General features: G+C 43.2%; 1 protein-coding gene across 3 annotated transcripts; it reads right to left on the bottom strand.

Annotated features, from left to right (window-relative positions):
* Positions 1 to 933: 933 nt before the first annotated feature.
* Positions 934 to 15,060, bottom strand: prkab1a (protein kinase, AMP-activated, beta 1 non-catalytic subunit, a). Of its 3 annotated transcripts, XM_063013840.1 has the most exons (9): positions 15,031 to 15,060; positions 14,862 to 14,910; positions 11,337 to 11,537; positions 10,082 to 10,248; positions 8,737 to 8,830; positions 8,055 to 8,169; positions 7,674 to 7,807; positions 2,700 to 2,768; positions 934 to 1,207 (listed from the first exon to the last, which is right to left on the bottom strand). In XM_063013840.1, the coding sequence occupies exons 3-9, from the start codon at positions 11,484 to 11,486 to the stop codon at positions 1,130 to 1,132; spliced, it is 807 nt and encodes a 268-aa protein (XP_062869910.1). In that variant the 5' UTR covers positions 11,487 to 11,537; positions 14,862 to 14,910; positions 15,031 to 15,060; the 3' UTR covers positions 934 to 1,129. The 3 variants fall into 3 exon arrangements, with proteins under 3 accessions (XP_062869910.1, XP_062869911.1, XP_062869912.1); XM_063013841.1 differs by lacking the exon at positions 14,862 to 14,910 and having other exon boundaries at positions 15,031 to 15,055; XM_063013842.1 differs by lacking the exons at positions 14,862 to 14,910; positions 15,031 to 15,060 and adding an exon at positions 14,529 to 14,569.
* Positions 15,061 to 18,402: the final 3,342 nt, after the last annotated feature.

Genomic DNA, 18,402 nt, shown 5'->3' with positions numbered 1-18,402 from the left:
ATACATGATATGCTTAGAACTGTCCAGCAACAGTTTAGGGAAAGCCCTTTCCTGTTCTGAGCACAAAGCGGACTGTGGTCCCGGAGGAAACCCACACAGACACGGGGAGAACATGCAAACTCCACACAGAAAGGACCCAGACCGCTCCACCTGGGAATCGAACCAGGGACTTTCTTTCTGTGAGGCGACAGCGCTACCCACCGAGCCACCGTGTCGCCCCGAGGTCCATAAGGACATGATTTGAGTCAGAACGGTCCTGACCGCAGCCTCACTGAGCACCTTCGGAATGAACTGTGTTGATTTTAGTGCCTGATGTCACCAAATAGGCACAAATGACCTCAGATTCTTGTGGAATAAGATGAACACAAAGTTAATGGTCAGGTGTCCATATACTTTTGATAATATAGTGTAATTTAAATCCGTTAAAGACATTTTAATCTGCATTATCTGCCTGGTTGGAAGCTCAATGTAGTCGATGTTATGATCTAGCAGATAAACCCATCTTTCATCCTGATCAGGGTCATAGTGGATCAGGAGCCTGTCCTAAAACATAGACGAACGGGACACGCTTACACATCTATTTCTTCACACCTAGAGGCTATTTAAAGTAGCCAGTCCACCTACTGGCCAATCCAGTGTATTTCGGACCCCCTTGGTCAATGCACTTAGTATGATACTGTTGCATGATATTCCTTTTACATTTACAGCACTTAGCAGATGCAAGCAATTAAGGTTTAAGGGCCTTGCTCAGGGGCCCAACAGTGACAACTCTGCGCTGCTGAGGGTTGAACCAGGGAGCGTTCTGATCTCGTCCATTACCTTAACCACTGTGCTAGCACTGACCTTTCTTTATAAATATCTACACCATATGTTGTGCGCCATCCTATAGCTCTACATACATCTATGTACACGATTGGTCCTTAGATACCAAGGTTGTGAGATTTAGTTTTTATTGATATGTACATTCCCTCGACAGCATCTGAGGAGTCGATGTTGTACGTACGCCGACCCCAAATATTAGCAATACTAATAATAACAGAACAATGAGACTGGACGACACCTACACTGGACACTAGTTATCAGCAGTGGAATGACCAAACAGGGCAGGTAAAGTTGCTGGTGAAGGGAATCAGATGGGTTTGTACAGCAGGGTGGTGACGTACTTCTTCTTATAGCGATGTGTGCCGCTAAGCACCATCACGCCGTCCTGAAAAGGAGAACGAAGACGAGAAACGGGCATGAAACATCAACTCAGAGCATGAACAGTGTAACTACACACCTCAGGTCATTTGTCATTTTAACATCAACTATGTGGCTAAAGGTATGTGGACACCCCTCTATCTAGCCATCCATCCATCTAAACATCCATCCATCTATCTAAACATCCATCCATCCATCTAGCCATCCATCCATCCGACCAACCGACCATCCATCTATCCATTTATTCATCCATCTACCCACCCATCCATCCATCCGTCCATCCATCTGTCCAACATTCATCCATCCATCCTTACATCCGTCCAACTGTCTAAATTAAGTTCAGGGTTTTTCAGCCACACCCTCTGCTAGGAATCTCACTTGCTCAGTCACTTTCCAAATCCTAATTATGGTCGCTGGGGGGTGCTGGAGCCTGTCCCAGCTCTCGATGGGCACAAGTCACACAGAAACACCCCAGACAGGGCACCAGTCCATCGCAGGGCACATACACAAACACGTAAGTGCATGTCTTTAGACTGTGGAAGGAAACCGGAGCTCCCTGAGGAAACCCACACAGACACGGGGAGAACATACAAACTCCACATAGAAAGGACCCAGATCGTTCCGCCTGGGAATCAAACCCAGGACCTTCTTGATGTGAGGTGACAGTGCTACCCACTATTTATTTAAAAATACCATTTTCTTTCTGTTCCAACATGACTAAGGGCCATAAGGAGATGGTTTGACCAGCCTGGTGTTGAGAACCTCGCCTGGCTTACACAGAGCCCCAAACTCAACCCTCATTAGTTTGTTAAGAATTTAGCTTTGTGATAAACTGGACCATCGATTGCAAGCCAGGTCTTTTAGCCCATCATTAGTGCTCTTTTGACCAAACAGGCACACAATTCCCACAGACACACTCCAAAAACCTGTGGTAAGCCTTCCCAAAAGTCTGAAGTCTGTAATAACCCAAATTAACATTGATCCAAAGTGACTTACAGCACTGTGACAGTGTACAGTCGGAGCAACTGAGGGTTAAGGGCCTTGCCCAAGGGCCCAACAGCAGCAACCTGGCAGTGATGGGGCTTGAACCGGTGACCTTCTGCTTACAAGTCCAGTACCCTAACCCTGTCTGAAGTCTGTAATAGATGCAAGAAGTGGTGGAGGTAGGACAGGATTCTGATTCTGACCCTGAATGTGTTTTGAAACGGGATGTCCTACAAGCTTGTGGTCAGGTGTCCACATACTTTTGGTGATGTACTGTATATTAGATGTATTTAGCAGGGAAAAGGGTTCAACACATGCAAAGCTTGGAGTGTTTTTATTATACGCATGTTAGTTTAATTAGGATTTAGCTCAACACCCATGATTATCTATTCCATTATTATTGTTTGTCAAAAGTATAAAGACAGCTGTAATAAATAACCTGATTTTTTAAATCAGGTTATTTCCAGTAGTTTCCAGTAAATGAGTTCCGTTTGTAAATCAGAGGCGTTTCTTACCTTGATGGAGAGAGCATAGAGGTGGTTCAGCATCACATGGTTCGGCTCAGGAAGTAAAGCAGGGTCACACTGGCAAAAAAAAGCACTTTGATTAGATTTATGTGTTTGACAGGACTTGTTATCCTTAGCAACAGTAGCAGTATGGACTATAAATACTGCTGTGTGAAATGTATAGATTATATATAGTTTCCAGTAGCGAGCTCGCTGGTTAAATAAATGTCGTACCGCTAGATAAAGCAGCTAGTTAAACAGTACAGATCAGATGCTAACAGTCTGCAGCTTCCCATGCTTTAGCCAAAACGGAAAGGACTTGATTTGTTTAGTAAAGAGTTTAGTAAACCCTTATAAACCAAAATGCTTATTTACACAAAACTACACTGCGAGCCAAGCCGTCAGATCTTCTGAATTCCTGAACACACCAGGCTGACAGATTGTGTTGTGTGTTTTGTAAAACATGCGATGGCTAGCAGCTCGGTACTTGATTATTATTCCTGCTAATAGTGCATGTGGTGCATGAAAACCCAACACAATTATATAACAGCACAGCTCAACAACACGTAGATTCATCAGTTACGCTAAGTTTGTACACGGTTATGTTAACAATTAAAGCAAACGGTGGGTAGGGGTATAGCATCCTCATCCAAACATCCGTCCATCCATCCTTCTATCCATCTATTCGTCCATCCATCCATCCTTGCATCCATCAGTCCACCCATTTGTCTATCTACTCATCCATCCATCTATACATCCATCCATCTAAACATACATACATACATACATCTAAACATCCATCCATCTATCTCTACATCCATACATCTAAACATCCATCCATCCATCTATACATCCATCCATCTAAACATACATACATACATACATACATCTAAACATCCATCCATCTATCTGTACATCCATCCATCTAGCCATCCATCCATCCATCTATACATCCATCCATCTAAACATACATACATCTATCTGTACATCCATCCATCTATACATCCATCCATCTAAACATACATACATCTATCTGTACATCCATACATCTAAACATACATACATCCATCTATACATCCATCCATCTATCTGTACATCCATCCATCTAGCCATCCATCCATCCATCTATACATCCATCCATCTAAACATACATACATCTATCTGTACATCCATACATCTAAACATACATACATACATCTAAACATACATACATCTATCTGTACATCCATCCATCTAGCCATCCATCCATCCATCTATACATCCATCCATCTAAACATACATACATCTATCTGTACATCCATCCATCTATACATCCATCCATCTAAACATACATACATCTAAACATACATACATCTATCTGTACATCCATACATCTAAACATACATACATCCATCTATACATCCATCCATCTATACATCCATCCATCTAGCCATCCATCCATCCATCTATACATCCATCCATCTAAACATACATACATCTATCTGTACATCCATACATCTAAACATCCATCCATCCAGCTATCTGTACATCCATCCATCTAGCCATCCATCCATCTATCTATCTGTACATCCATACATCTAGCCATCCATCCATCCATCTATACATCCATCCATCTAAACATACATCCATCTATCTGTACATCCATCCATCTAGCCATCCAGCCATCCATCCATCCATCCATCCATCTATACATCCATCCATCTAAACATACATCCATCTATCTGTACATCCATACATCTAGCCATCCATCCATCCATCTAAACATCCATCCATCTATCTATCTGTACATCCATACATCTAGCCATCCATCCATCTATCTATCTGTACATCCATCCATCTAGCCATCCATCCATCTATCTATCTGTACATCCATACATCTAGCCATCCATCCATCCATCTATACATCCATCCATCTAAACATACATCCATCTATCTGTACATCCATCCATCTAGCCATCCAGCCATCCATCCATCCATCTATCTATCTGTACATCCATCCATCTAGCCATCCATCCATCCATCTATACATCCATCCATCTAAACATACATCCATCTATCTGTACATCCATACATCTAGCCATCCATCCATCCATCTATACATCCATCCATCTAAACATACATCCATCTATCTGTACATCCATCCATCTAGCCATCCAGCCATCCATCCATCCATCCATCCATCTATACATCCATCCATCTAAACATACATCCATCTATCTGTACATCCATACATCTAGCCATCCATCCATCCATCTAAACATCCATCCATCTATCTATCTGTACATCCATACATCTAGCCATCCATCCATCTATCTATCTGTACATCCATCCATCTAGCCATCCATCCATCTATCTATCTGTACATCCATGCATCTAGCCATCCATCCATCCATCTATACATCCATCCATCTAAACATACATCCATCTATCTGTACATCCATCCATCTAGCCATCCAGCCATCCATCCATCCATCTATCTATCTGTACATCCATCCATCTAGCCATCCATCCATCCATCTATACATCCATCCATCTAAACATACATACATCTAAACATACATCCATCTATCTGTACATCCATCCATCTAGCCATCCAGCCATCCATCCATCCATCCATCCATCTATACATCCATCCATCTAAACATACATCCATCTATCTGTACATCCATACATCTAGCCATCCATCCATCCATCTAAACATCCATCCATCTATCTATCTGTACATCCATACATCTAGCCATCCATCCATCCATCTATACATCCATCCATCTAAACATACATACATCTATCTGTACATCCATCCATCTAGCCATCCATACATCCATCTAAACATCCATCCATCTATCTGTACATCCATACATCTAGCCATCCATACATCCATCTAAACATCCATCCATCTATCTGTACATCCATACATCTAGCCATCCATCCATCCATCTAAACATACATCCATCCATCTAAACATACATCCATCCATCTGTACATCCATCCATCTATCTATCTGTACATCCATACATCTAGCCATCCATCCATCCATCTATACATCCATCCATCTAAACATACATCCATCTATCTGTACATCCATCCATCTAGCCATCAATCCATCCATCCATCTATCTGTACATCCATACATCTAGCCATCCATACATCCATCTAAACATCCATCCATCTATCTGTACATCCATACATCTAGCCATCCATCCATCCAGCTATACATCCATCCATCTAAACATACATCCATCTAAACATCCATCCATCCATCTAAACATACATCCATCCATCTATACATCCATCCATCTAAACATCCATCCATCCATCTAAACATCCATACATCTAAACATCCATACATCTATCTGTACATCCATACATCTAGCCATCCATCCATCCCTCTATACATCCATCCATCTAAACATCCATACATCTATCTGTACATCCATCCATCTAGCCATCCATCCATCCATCTATACATCCATCCATCTAAACATCCATACATCCATCTAAACATCCATACATCTATCTGTACATCCATACATCTAGCCATCCATCCATCCATCTAAACATCCATCCATCTATCTAGCCATCCATCCATCCATCTAAACATACATCCATCCATCTATACATCCATCCATCTAAACATACATCCATCCATCTATACATCCATCCATCCATACATACATCCATCTAAACATACATCCATCTAAACATCCATCCATCTAAACATCCATCCATCTAAACATCCATCCATCCATCTAAACATCCATCCATCTAAACATCCATCCATCCATCTAAACATCCATCCATCTAAACATCCATCCATCCATCTAAACATCCATCCATCCATCTAGCCATCCATCCTTCCATCTATACATCCATCCATCTAAACATCCATCCATCTAAACATCCATCCATCCATACATCTATACATCCATACATCTATCTGTACATCCATACATCTAGCCATCCATCCATCCATCTAAACATCCATCCATCTATCTAGCCATCCATCCATCCATCTAAACATACATCCATCCATCTATACATCCATCCATCTAAACATACATCCATCCATCTATACATCCATCCATCCATACATACATCCATCTAAACATACATCCATCTAAACATCCATCCATCTAAACATCCATCCATCTAAACATCCATCCATCCATCTAAACATCCATCCATCTAAACATCCATCCATCCATCTAAACATACATCCATCTAAACATCCATCCATCTAAACATCCATCCATCCATCTAAACATCCATCCATCTAAACATCCATCCATCCATCTAAACATCCATCCATCTAAACATCCATCCATCTAAACATCCATCCATCCATCTAAACATCCATCCATCCATCTAGCCATCCATCCTTCCATCTATACATCCATCCATCTAAACATCCATCCATCTAAACATCCATACATCTATACATCCATACATCTATCTCTACATCCATACATCTAGCCATCCATCCATCCATCTATACATCCATCCATCTATCTGTACATCCATACATCTGGCTGTCCATCCATCCATGTGCCTGATTATCCCCCCCATTCATCCAAACTTCCATCCATCGATTTGTCCTCCCATCTGGCTGTTCATCTGTGTGTCCATTCATCCATCCATCCACCTTTAAAGGTATGATACTGTGTGCAGATGTGTGGTGTATTCCAGTCAACCTTTCCAGTGCTTCTTGGTCAAAGCAAATGAAGACTGTTACAGAGTCTCAATGGTTTAATCATGCTGTAACCCAAATTTAGGTCCTACAGACTAGCAATGGCTAATATCAGCAATATTATGTAGGGGGTGAATAACTGTGACACGGCAGCATTAAGAAAATATCCAGCTACTCTAAACTATCACATGACTGATTTTATTTCTTCATTTGCTGCATTCAACTGATAAACATAAACACAACTGTGTGTTGTATATAGAGAATAAAACTGATCAGTAAAGATGAGAAAGACTTACTGAGATGCCCGTGTCCTTATTGAGGATGACCTGCAGTAGGTGAGGGGGGAGGATGGGAGGCGATTTGAACTTCTCATCCTGTTTGGGAATGTAGGCGTCCTGATGATACGGTCCAGGAGGAGAACTGGAAAGATCTTAAACACATAAAGGACAGTATTAATAACTGTAAAACAGTCTTCTAAAGTGTCAATTTAAAACGTTTGACTGGCTGTATTATTCTAGAAACTGTGACGTCTACTGGAACGAAACCTCCTGAAAGTTGTGGGTTCTCTGCAGCTGCTTCATAAAAATGAATCTGATGTAAATGTTATTTTATACAGAACGTGTTATACTGGTATCATGACTGATGGGTGACTGTAAACACGAGGACCCTGATCTCACCTGACATGTCCGAGCATTTCTGAGAGTCCACCATGAGCGCGTCGAAAACCTCAAAGTCCGTTTTCTTCACCTGGATGATGTTGTTGATGGTGCCCAGTTGATTGGTTACTACAGGCTGATAGAAAAGACGGAAAACAAGACAGCAACCGTGAGTGAGTCTGAAAACCTGGTGATCTCTCTACACAGACGCATTTTACATCGTCCTACACTCCCGAGAAGAGGGCGTGTCTAAATTCTTAGATCCCTTAAAATGCTCCTACTGAGGCGCGTTAATTCTGAGTGATGATCTGACTGAATGACGAGGGAGCGCCGGCGCTTCCTTAGCAGTGAAGGCAATCCCAGCAATCAATGGGGCACAACATTTGTCACAAAAAAATACAAATGATGGACGAATGCGGAGCAACCAACAGAGTTCTTTTCACATGTAATTAACTTCTCATTGATGTTTAATGTGTATAGCATGCCAGCGGGTTGTGCCGCCTCAGCCCGTCGGTTTGAATGTCCTGAGGCTAACTGTGTTAGCTTAGTAAGCCAAAACTGTGGTCGGTATAAATAAATAGTTCTAAATAATCTGTCTTATTAGAATCCTCTCTACTGAGGCAGCTCACATGGTTTTCAGACAGACCCTGTATGCGTACGTATTTGTGTCAATAAGGTGACAAGTGATGGGTGTGTTAGTTACCTCTGATGGGTCATGGGTCCACTGTCCATCCACGTAAAATTTATACTGATGTTCCCCCTCAGGCAGGTCCAGAATTGCCACAAAGTTGTTCTGACTGAAAAGGAAAACAATCGAGTCAATTCATATCGTTCAGGTGCTTCACTCGCGCCCATCGTTAACAGGTCGTTAACATTTAATGCTTTTAACTTTGTGGCAACAGTTTGCGGAAGTTTTTCTTCTTTCAGCATGACATAAACGAGGTTTACGTGGTTTGGTGTGGAGGAACTCCAGTTGTCTTTCCCATGAAACAACTTTAGAATGAATTGGAACATCAACTGGAGGCCAATGCCCTTTTAAACTAACACACACACTTCTAAATGTTGTGGATAGATCTGCAAAAGTTAAAGGGATCTTCATAGGCCGTGGTTTCTGAATGAGACCTCAAAACAAGCTCCCGATTAGGTGTCCACATACTTTTGGTCATATAGTGTATATTGCAATATTGACTGTGGTTTACATTTACATTTAGCAGCATTTACTGGACACTTTTGTCCAAAGTGACTTACAATTACAGTACAAAATCACACAGATCTCGCCTTACTTAAGACAGGAAGGTCAACGTCATATTTCTGCCCATTGTTTGGGAGTGGGATGTTCAACGGGCTCATTGTCTGGTGTCCAAATAGTTTTGTCCACATATTTATAGGAACAAAGTCAAAAAACAACCTGTGTGTCAATTTAAAGTGGATTTACTGAAATAGGGAACTTCCAGAACTTACAGCACCCTGCACATAAAACTGGGTTTCCGCTCGTGAAACGGGACATCGCGCCGCCTCGGGGGCAACCCACTCTTCCAGGGCGGTTCCACTGTGATGCACAAAATGGCACGACACTGGGGTGAGCTTACACACATGCCAATAGAAGCAGAAGACAGGACCGGACCAGACAGAGCAGCCCAGTATCGAAGCAAGCGTGCCAACAAAGGAGCTGGCAAAAATAAGAGGGAGAAACCGTGATATATAGAAGAAGGTCCACCTGCAGCGAGTGGAATTAACTGAATGAGGTGAAGGTGATTGTCAATTAAGAGAGATGGACACATCATCTGCGCCTCCGTGCCCCTCCTGCAGGCTAAACGCCAATGCAGGTGGACATGACTCTTAACGAGGATCAGATGTGAACCTACTGTCTATAAATCTATGTTTTGTCACTGCACCAGAGAAGCAGCCTGACCGTGTTTCGTTATACTGCACACCAATATGGATTAAATACTCATTTACCGCTGATTTTGACGTGTGTGTCCTAAAATTGTATCGATTGTACTGATAAGATCACGACAGTCAGCACCGACTGGAGCTTCCTCACACACCTTCTGGTCAGAGGAATCTTATTGGCCCAGTTGTCGAAGGATCCGGAGAGATAAACTTCTTTGCCGGCGCCCGTCCAGCGGAACACGGTGGGTCGTGCCAAGGAATCCTTATCACTGCTCTCCAGGTCCTGTCTCCACGCTAGGAACTCCTCCTTCTCTAAAGGGGCCTGAACGAGAGCAGAAAAACACGACACGGTAACAGACGGGTGCTTAACGCCGCAACGTGCAGAACAGACAAAAAAAGTGCGACTGAAAGCCTGTCAGGCTCATCGCTGTAGGTTATTGTGCTTTCATTCTTATCTTTTATTTATTTATTTGAGTTTAACTTGGTCCACTCGTCCTCCTTGATGTGTTCATGGGCATTATTATTACTCTAGCCTACCTACTGCCCGGGTGACTACACAGTTACAACTGCCTATGTCTGAGGCGGGTAGAGGGCGGCACGGTGGCTTGGTGGGTAGCATTGTCGCCTCACAGCAAGAAGGTCCTGGGTTCGATCCTTACTGTGTGGAGTTTGCATGTTCTCCCCGTGTCTGCGTGGGTTTCCTCCCACAGTCCAAAAACATGCAGTCAGGTGAATGTGTGTGAGTGTATATGTGACTACCCTGCGTTTGACTGGCACACCGTCCAGGGTGTCACTGTGTGCCTTGCGCCCATTGAAAAGCTGGGATAGGCTCCAGCACCCACCCAAGACCCCTCCTTCCCGACCCTGATTGGATAAGCGGGTTGAGAGAGTGAGTGAGTGAGGCGGGTAGTAAAGCACTGCGATGGACAGACGTCCTGTCCAAGGTATTCCTGCCCTGTGCCCAGTGTTTGGTCCTTTGGAACCGGACCTGCAGCGACCCTGACCAGGATCAAGCGGTTAAATATTATCCATATTTTTTCCATATTTCCACATATCCATCATACCTTACACAGCCAGAAATATGTGGACACTTTCTTTACTGTTGGGTTCAGGTGTTGCAGACACACCTTATACCGTAGACAGATTTTCCGGGTCCAGCACGGCCCATGGTTGGACCAGTAGAACTTCGGTGGCCTGCACAGAACCCTGACCACAAATCTATCAAACAGCTTTGGGATGAACTGGAACGTGTCAGGCCTTTTCGCTATCGTACAAATGCTTTTTTTTTTAATCAATAGGAACGCATGGACTTCCCACAGGCGCATTCCAAAATCCGGATGTCCATGTACTTTTGACCACATAATAGGACAAACAAATTAGGCAAGAGAAGCATCCAGAGATTTTTTGTACCTTCATGTCCTCGCCTTGATAAATATCCGCATCCTCAGGACTGTCCATCAGGATCTTTGGCCGGTCTCCATCCTTCGTTCCACGGCTGTCCCTCCGGTGGCCTTTCTCGCCCTGACCGACACCTGACCGCTCACTGCTCGTGTTTCCCATGATGCTTTTATTACTGCTGCAGTGTGGTCAGCATCAAACACTCTGATTACACTGTGGGAAACAAAACACAGGTCAATGGTAAACATACTGTCCAGCTCTCAAACCACGACTGTCCACATCTCTAAACCCACAACAGTCCACCTCTTAAACCACGACTGTCCACATCTCTAAACCCACAACAGTCCACCTCTTAAACCACGACTGTCCACATCTCTAAACCCACAACAGTCCACCTCTTAAACCACGACTGTCCACATCTCTAAACCCACAACAGTCCACCTCTTAAACCACGACTGTCCACATCTCTAAACCCACAACAGTCCACCTCTTAAACCACGACTGTCCACCTCTCTAAAGCAACAACAGTCCACCTCTTAAACCACGACTGTCCACCTCTCTAAAGCAACAACAGTCCACCTCTTAAACCACGACTGTCCACATCTCTAAACCCACAACAGTCCACCTCTTAAACCACGACTGTCCACCTCTTAAACCACGACTGTCCACATCTCAAACCCACAACAGTCCACCTTTAAACCACGACTGTCCACATCTCTAAACCCACAACAGTCCACCTCTTAAACCACGACTGTCCACATCTCTAAACCCACAACAGTCCACCTTTAAACCACGACTGTCCACATCTCTAAACCCACAACAGTCCACCTCTTAAACCACAACAGTCCACCTCTTAAACCACGACTGTCCACATCTCTAAACCCACAACAGTCCACCTCTTAAACCACGACTGTCCACATCTCTAAACCCACAACAGTCCACCTCTTAAACCATGACTGTCCACATCTCTAAACCCACAACAGTCCACCTCTTAAACCACGACTGTCCACATCTCTAAACCCACAACAGTCCACCTCTTAAACCACGACTGTCCACATCTCTAAACCCACAACAGTCCACCTCTTAAACCACGACTGTCCACATCTCTAAACCCACAACAGTCCACCTCTTAAACCACGACTGTCCACATCTCTAAACCCACAACAGTCCACCTCTTAAACCACGACTGTCCACATCTCTAAACCCACAACAGTCCACCTCTTAAACCACGACTGTCCACATCTCTAAACCCACAACAGTCCACCTCTTAAACCACGACTGTCCACATCTCTAAACCCACAACAGTCCACCTCTTAAACCACGACTGTCCACATCTCTAAACCCACAACAGTCCACCTCTTAAACCATGACTGTCCACATCTCTAAACCCACAACAGTCCACCTCTTAAACCACGACTGTCCACATCTCTAAACCCACAACAGTCCACCTCTTAAACCACGACTGTCCACATCTTTAAACCCACAACAGTCCACCTTTAAACCACGACTGTCCACATCTCTAAACCCACAACAGTCCACCTCTTAAACCACGACTGTCCACATCTCTAAACCCACAACAGTCCACCTTTAAACCACGACTGTCCACATCTCTAAACCCACAACAGTCCACCTCTTAAACCACGACTGTCCACCTTTAAACCACGACTGTCCACATCTCTAAACCAACAACAGTCCACCTCTTAAACCACGACTGTCCACCAGACTCGACTATTCAATGCAGTTCAACTGAACCACAACGTTCCCTGGACATGAAATGCCCTGAGCTTCAGAAATGATCCATCACACCCAGAATTCCAGCTATTACAGCCTTTTCCTCTGATAAAAGCTAACATTTCTCATCAAACCAGGCTTCTCAACTCCAGTCCTGGACGTCCTCTGTCCTGTTAGAGCTCAGTGTAAGTTAACTCCTAATCACACTCCACGCGTTCAGTCATGTATGTCCGAGGAAAAATAATATCCGAGAGCAGAGCGGTGAACTTTCAAGACTGTATTTGGGGAAACCCTGATAAAGCGGTGTAACTTGACCTTGGTCTGCACGGCCCTGTTTAATCCTTTACTCAGGAAGCACAATGAACTTTCCACAACAAGGCCACTCAAGGACGAGGCCTGGGTATAAATCACTAACAAAACATTCCTCACAGCAAGCTACACTTCAGCAGGACCTTATAAACGTCACTATTAGATACTGTACTCCAGGGTTTTAAGCAACTTTATTTTAAGCAACCCACATTTTGTCCAGGCAACACAAACGATGCATCAAAACAAAACACACAAAACAAAATGTATTTGAATAATAATAATGGTGGCAACCTGGTTCCACTGTGGTTTACAAGATGTAACATAAAGCCTCCACATGGGGGCGTTAGTGGACAAGTTCATTTCGTGTTTATTGGTTTATTTAATTACTATTTGTTTGCCACCCAAGGGTCGAAATCCAGCCCGGGCAGTATGATGATGACATACCATTACTGTAATATACACTATATGGCCAAAACTATGTGGACACCTCTCCTACATATTAAGTTCAGGTGTAGGAAATACAGATTCCCATGTTCCAGAATCACATTATGGCCATAATTCACATTCCAGCTCAATAATGCACTATGACAAAGCAAATCAAAGTGCTTTTATGAGCATGGCTGTTAGTTCGGTGTATTCCAATTGCCTCCACAGTCACCAGATCTAAATCTAAAAAATCTGGTTTGTTAAAAAGTTTATGGACACAATCACACGGTTCTATTTACACACACCACCCCCCCCCAACCTACCAATCATTTTTCTAGATACACATGGAAAGTAAATTTATGCTTATTTTATAAGCTACACCTACCAGATGGATAAACTTATATACAGTTACTGTAGCCCATCTGTTGCCTTTGTACTCTTAGTGCTATTTCTCCTCCCAGCTCTGACACTGAAGTGTTTAAAGGTCCCAACAACACTGCTGCACCTGATGCTCTCATACCAGAACAACACACACTACCATGTTAGTGTTATTGCAGTGCTGAGTATAGATCCACCACCCAAATAACATCTGGTTAGAGGGGCACAGGGAGGTGACAAAGTATACAGAGCAACAGCTGGGCTACAGTCAGTACCTGTATACCCACCAGGTTCATCTGTATGCCAGGTGCAGCTTATAAAATGATCCTTGAATATACTGTACATACCACTTAGGTGTACCTAATAAATTGCTCAGTGAGGGTACATACACCATGGCAGGGTGCCACTAAATACTTTAACCTATTCTGTCCACAGTCCACTGTCTGTCTGATGACGCCCATCCTCCCCTAAGAGTGCTATTTATTAGGAAAAAACAAAAATATGCTGATTTTAAACATGCAATTATGTTATAAACGTATATTAGCTTAGCTTAGCATAGGTGCATGATAAATGTAAACAGATGCTAGGCACGAAAGGCGAACTATCCAGCAAAACCACGACATCAACCTTTTAAAAATACACTTTAACGTTTAATTTATTTGTATTAAATTAAATTAATTAATAAAAACTCACCCTGTGCAGGAAATTGAGCAGTTGATGTTTGTATTAAACAGCTGTCAGACTTGAATTCAAACATGCAAATTCAAAATACATAAAATGTGGATATATACACTAGAAGTATACTAAATATATCATAATATTATTAATAAACACAAAAGTGTTGAATATTCGTTACGCTTACTTTATCTGCTATAAACCTCCCGAACTGGCAACGCTGATGCTGGTGCAATGTAACTGCGCATGCGCGCTGTAATCTGTCCTGCTATGTCTCCTTATAGCCGCCAGATGGAGACAAACAGCCAAAAACATGAACGTACCAGATCAGCGGTTCTCAACATTTTTTGTTTCTGCACTTACTGTCCATTTTATCAGCTCCACTTACCATATATAAGCACTTGTAGTTCTACAATTACTGACTGTAGTCCGTCTGTTTCTCTGCATACTTTGTTAGCCCCCTTTCATGCAGTTCTTCAATGGTCAGGACTCTCCCAGGACCCCCACAGAGCAGGTATTATTTAGGTGGTTGATCATTCTCAGCACTGCAGTGACACTGACATGGTGGTGGTGTGTTAGTGTGTGTTGTGCTGGTATGGGTGTGTCAGACACAGCAGCACTGCTGTAGTTTTTTAACACCTCACTGTCACTGCTGGACTGAGAATAGTCCACCAACCAAAAATATCCAGCCAACAGCTCCCCGTGGGCAGCGTCCTGTGACCACTGATGAAGGTCTAGAAGATGACCGACTCAAACAGCAGCAATAGATGAGCGATCGTCTCTGACTTTACGTCTACAAGGTGGACCAGCTAGGTAGCAGTGTCTGATAGAGTGGACAGTGAGTGGAGTGCTGAGAATGATCCACCACCTAAATAATACCTGCTCTGTGGTGGTCCTGTGGGGGTCCTGACCATTGAGGAACAGGGTGAAAGCAGATTATAAAAGTATGTAGAGAAACAGATGGACCACAGTCAGTAATTGTAGAACTACAAAGTGCTTCTATATGGTAAGTGGAGCTGATAACATGGACAGTGAGTGTAGAAAAAATGTTATGACTGATCAGTGTACGTAGCACAAATACATCCTTTATCCATGGTAAATAGTTTTTTGTATGTTTACTTTTTCACCACGGTCCGGCCCCCTGAAAGAACAGTGATCTGGCCCTTTGGTTAAAACGTTTGAGGACACCTGAAGTAGTGGGTTTACTTTTGGTGAACCGATGGTAGGATCTTCCTCACCTGGAGCTGCATCAATAACTGAATCAGAATCTTTCATAGTTGCCATCAGCTGACCTTATATGTGTCCATTCTCCAAAACCCAATGTATCGGTAGTTCTACATCTCAAAAAATCCCCTGTATGCTAATAGCCTATTGATTTTCCTGTCCCATCTTGTGTGGTTCTTCTTTACTCTTCTCAATTAAATGCATCAGGACCCCTGAAGGGAAATGCTTTTTGAGATCCACTGCTGTAGATAAACGCATGTCCTGTGTGTCCTTCATGGCTATTATAGGTCAGTTTGTGTTGTGTTATTACTTTTAAAATGACCTTTCCAAAGTCTTGACTTCAACCCCGTAGTGAATGTGTGAAAGTAATGCAAAAAAAAAAGGAATTCTGTGGCAGAAAATCAACACATTTGGTTGAAATGGCAACTATAGCGGTCAAACATTAAACCAGAGTTTTGCCAGAAGCACAGATGACAGATTTATACAGTCCAGCATAAACGTCTTACAAATATATAAAAGCATCTCCTGTCTGTGTTGTTTAGTTAGTTATTTTTCGGTATGATTCAGACCTGCAGTCTCTTGATGCATGCTCAATAATCCAGTCACACAAATCCACAAAGTTGAATCAGTTCATCTGGACACAGAGTTTGGACTCATCCAAGTTACATATTCAGTCTGAGCTGGTGGTGAATACCCCAATCTGATGTGCAGCTGATTTGCATAATGACCGAACTGCTTCATTGCATAACAGTAGAACCGGTGATCAGGTCCATATTCAAATCACAATGATCAGTAATTACAATGATCATGTGTGCCTTTCACATATGATTGGGGTATAGCTGCAATCACGGTATTGTAAGATGGTGAAAGAGGGCGACTGTAGCCTAGTGGTTAAGGTACTGGACTAGTAATCAAAACGTCGCTGCCAGGTGGCCACTGTTGGACCCTTGAGCAAGGTCCTTATCCCTCAATTGCTTAAACTGTATACTGTCACAGTACTGTAAGTCATGACAAAATGTAAATGTGCCCCCCCCCCCCCCCCCCCCCCTTGATTTTTCACATTCAAACCTGCATTCTTCCTTATCAAGGATCTACACATATTCATCAGTGAATGAGTGGTCTTTGCATATCCCAGCTTGTGTGGTAGCTGGGGTCAGAGCTCAGGGTCAGCCATCGTACGGAACCCCTGGAGCTGGGATACGAACTCTCAGTTGAACCTTTCAGTTGATAGCCCAAAGCTATACCCACTAGGCTACCGCTGTCCCTTCTATATTCTATGTTCTATCTTCTATGATGTGCCATCTGTTTTGGCAATCCTCCGAGCACCTGACAGCACACACTATATTACTCAGTTTACGTCGGGGGACGAAACGTACAGTATCTCCACACCAAACTTGGAGTGCAGATGAACTGATTCAGCTTTGTGGATTCAGACCTGTAGGTTTACCAGACAGAGGCTGGATGAAGACAGACAAATGGAAGTGTATTGTGTTACTACTCACAGAGGATTTATGCTGGATGTTATAATAACTCACCGGCCTTCTGATGCAGGCAGGTAATGTTACCTTAATATAGTGCCTACTGTTATAATCCAGCAAGAGAGCTGCCGTCATGGACAGTGAAGGTCAAAATGTACATACACGTTTGGGAGATGTGTACTGTATGTCAATACCACAGTCCTGGAATTTTCCACACTGCTCTTCCTTGTTTCTACACTCACTGTCCATTTTATCAGCTCCACTTACCATATAGAAGCACTTTGTAGTTCTACAATTACTGACTGTAGTCCATCTGTTGCTCTGCATACTTTTTTTAACCTGTCAGGACCCCCACAGGACCACCACAGAGCAGGTATTATTTAGGTGGTGGATCATTCTCAGCACTGCAGTGACACTGACATGGTGGTGGTGTGTTAGTGTGTGTTGTGCTGGTATGAGTGGATCAGACACAGCAGCGCTGCTGGAGTTTTTAAACACCTCACTGTCACTGCTGGACTGAGAATAGTCCACCAACCTAAAATGTCCAGCCAACAGCGCCCCGTGGGCAGCGTCCTGTGACCACTGATGAAGGTCTAGAAGATGACCGACTCAAACAGCAGCAATAGATGAGCGATCGTCTCTGACTTTACATCTACAAGGTGGACCAACTAGGTAGGAGTGTCTAATAGAGTGGACAGTGAGTGGACACAGTGTTTAAAAACTCCATCACTGCTGCTGTGTCTGATCCACTCATACCAGCACAACACACACTAGAAAGAAAGAAAGAAAGAAAGATATCCTTTATTTGTCATGTATACATATACAGGTGTACAGTACAATGAAATTCTTTCTTCGCA

The sequence above is a fragment of the Trichomycterus rosablanca genome, chromosome 18, assembly GCF_030014385.1.
Source record: "Trichomycterus rosablanca isolate fTriRos1 chromosome 18, fTriRos1.hap1, whole genome shotgun sequence".
NCBI classification, from domain to species: Eukaryota; Metazoa; Chordata; class Actinopteri; order Siluriformes; family Trichomycteridae; genus Trichomycterus; species Trichomycterus rosablanca.
This window is presented reverse-complemented; position numbering and strand designations above follow the sequence as displayed.

What these genes read in the sequence shown, in the direction of transcription:
- prkab1a (XM_063013840.1), bottom strand. Translation starts at nt 11,486, where the DNA reads ATGGGAAACACGAGCAGTGAGCGGTCAGGTGTCGGTCAGGGCGAGAAA. An exon ending in GGACCCATGACCCATCAGAG is followed by an intron (nt 8,170 to 8,736) that starts GTAACTAACACA and finishes CTTTTCTATCAG; the next exon opens with CCTGTAGTAACCAATCAACT. An exon ending in TCTATGCTCTCTCCATCAAG is followed by an intron (nt 1,208 to 2,699) that starts GTAAGAAACGCC and finishes TCTCCTTTTCAG; the next exon opens with GACGGCGTGATGGTGCTTAG.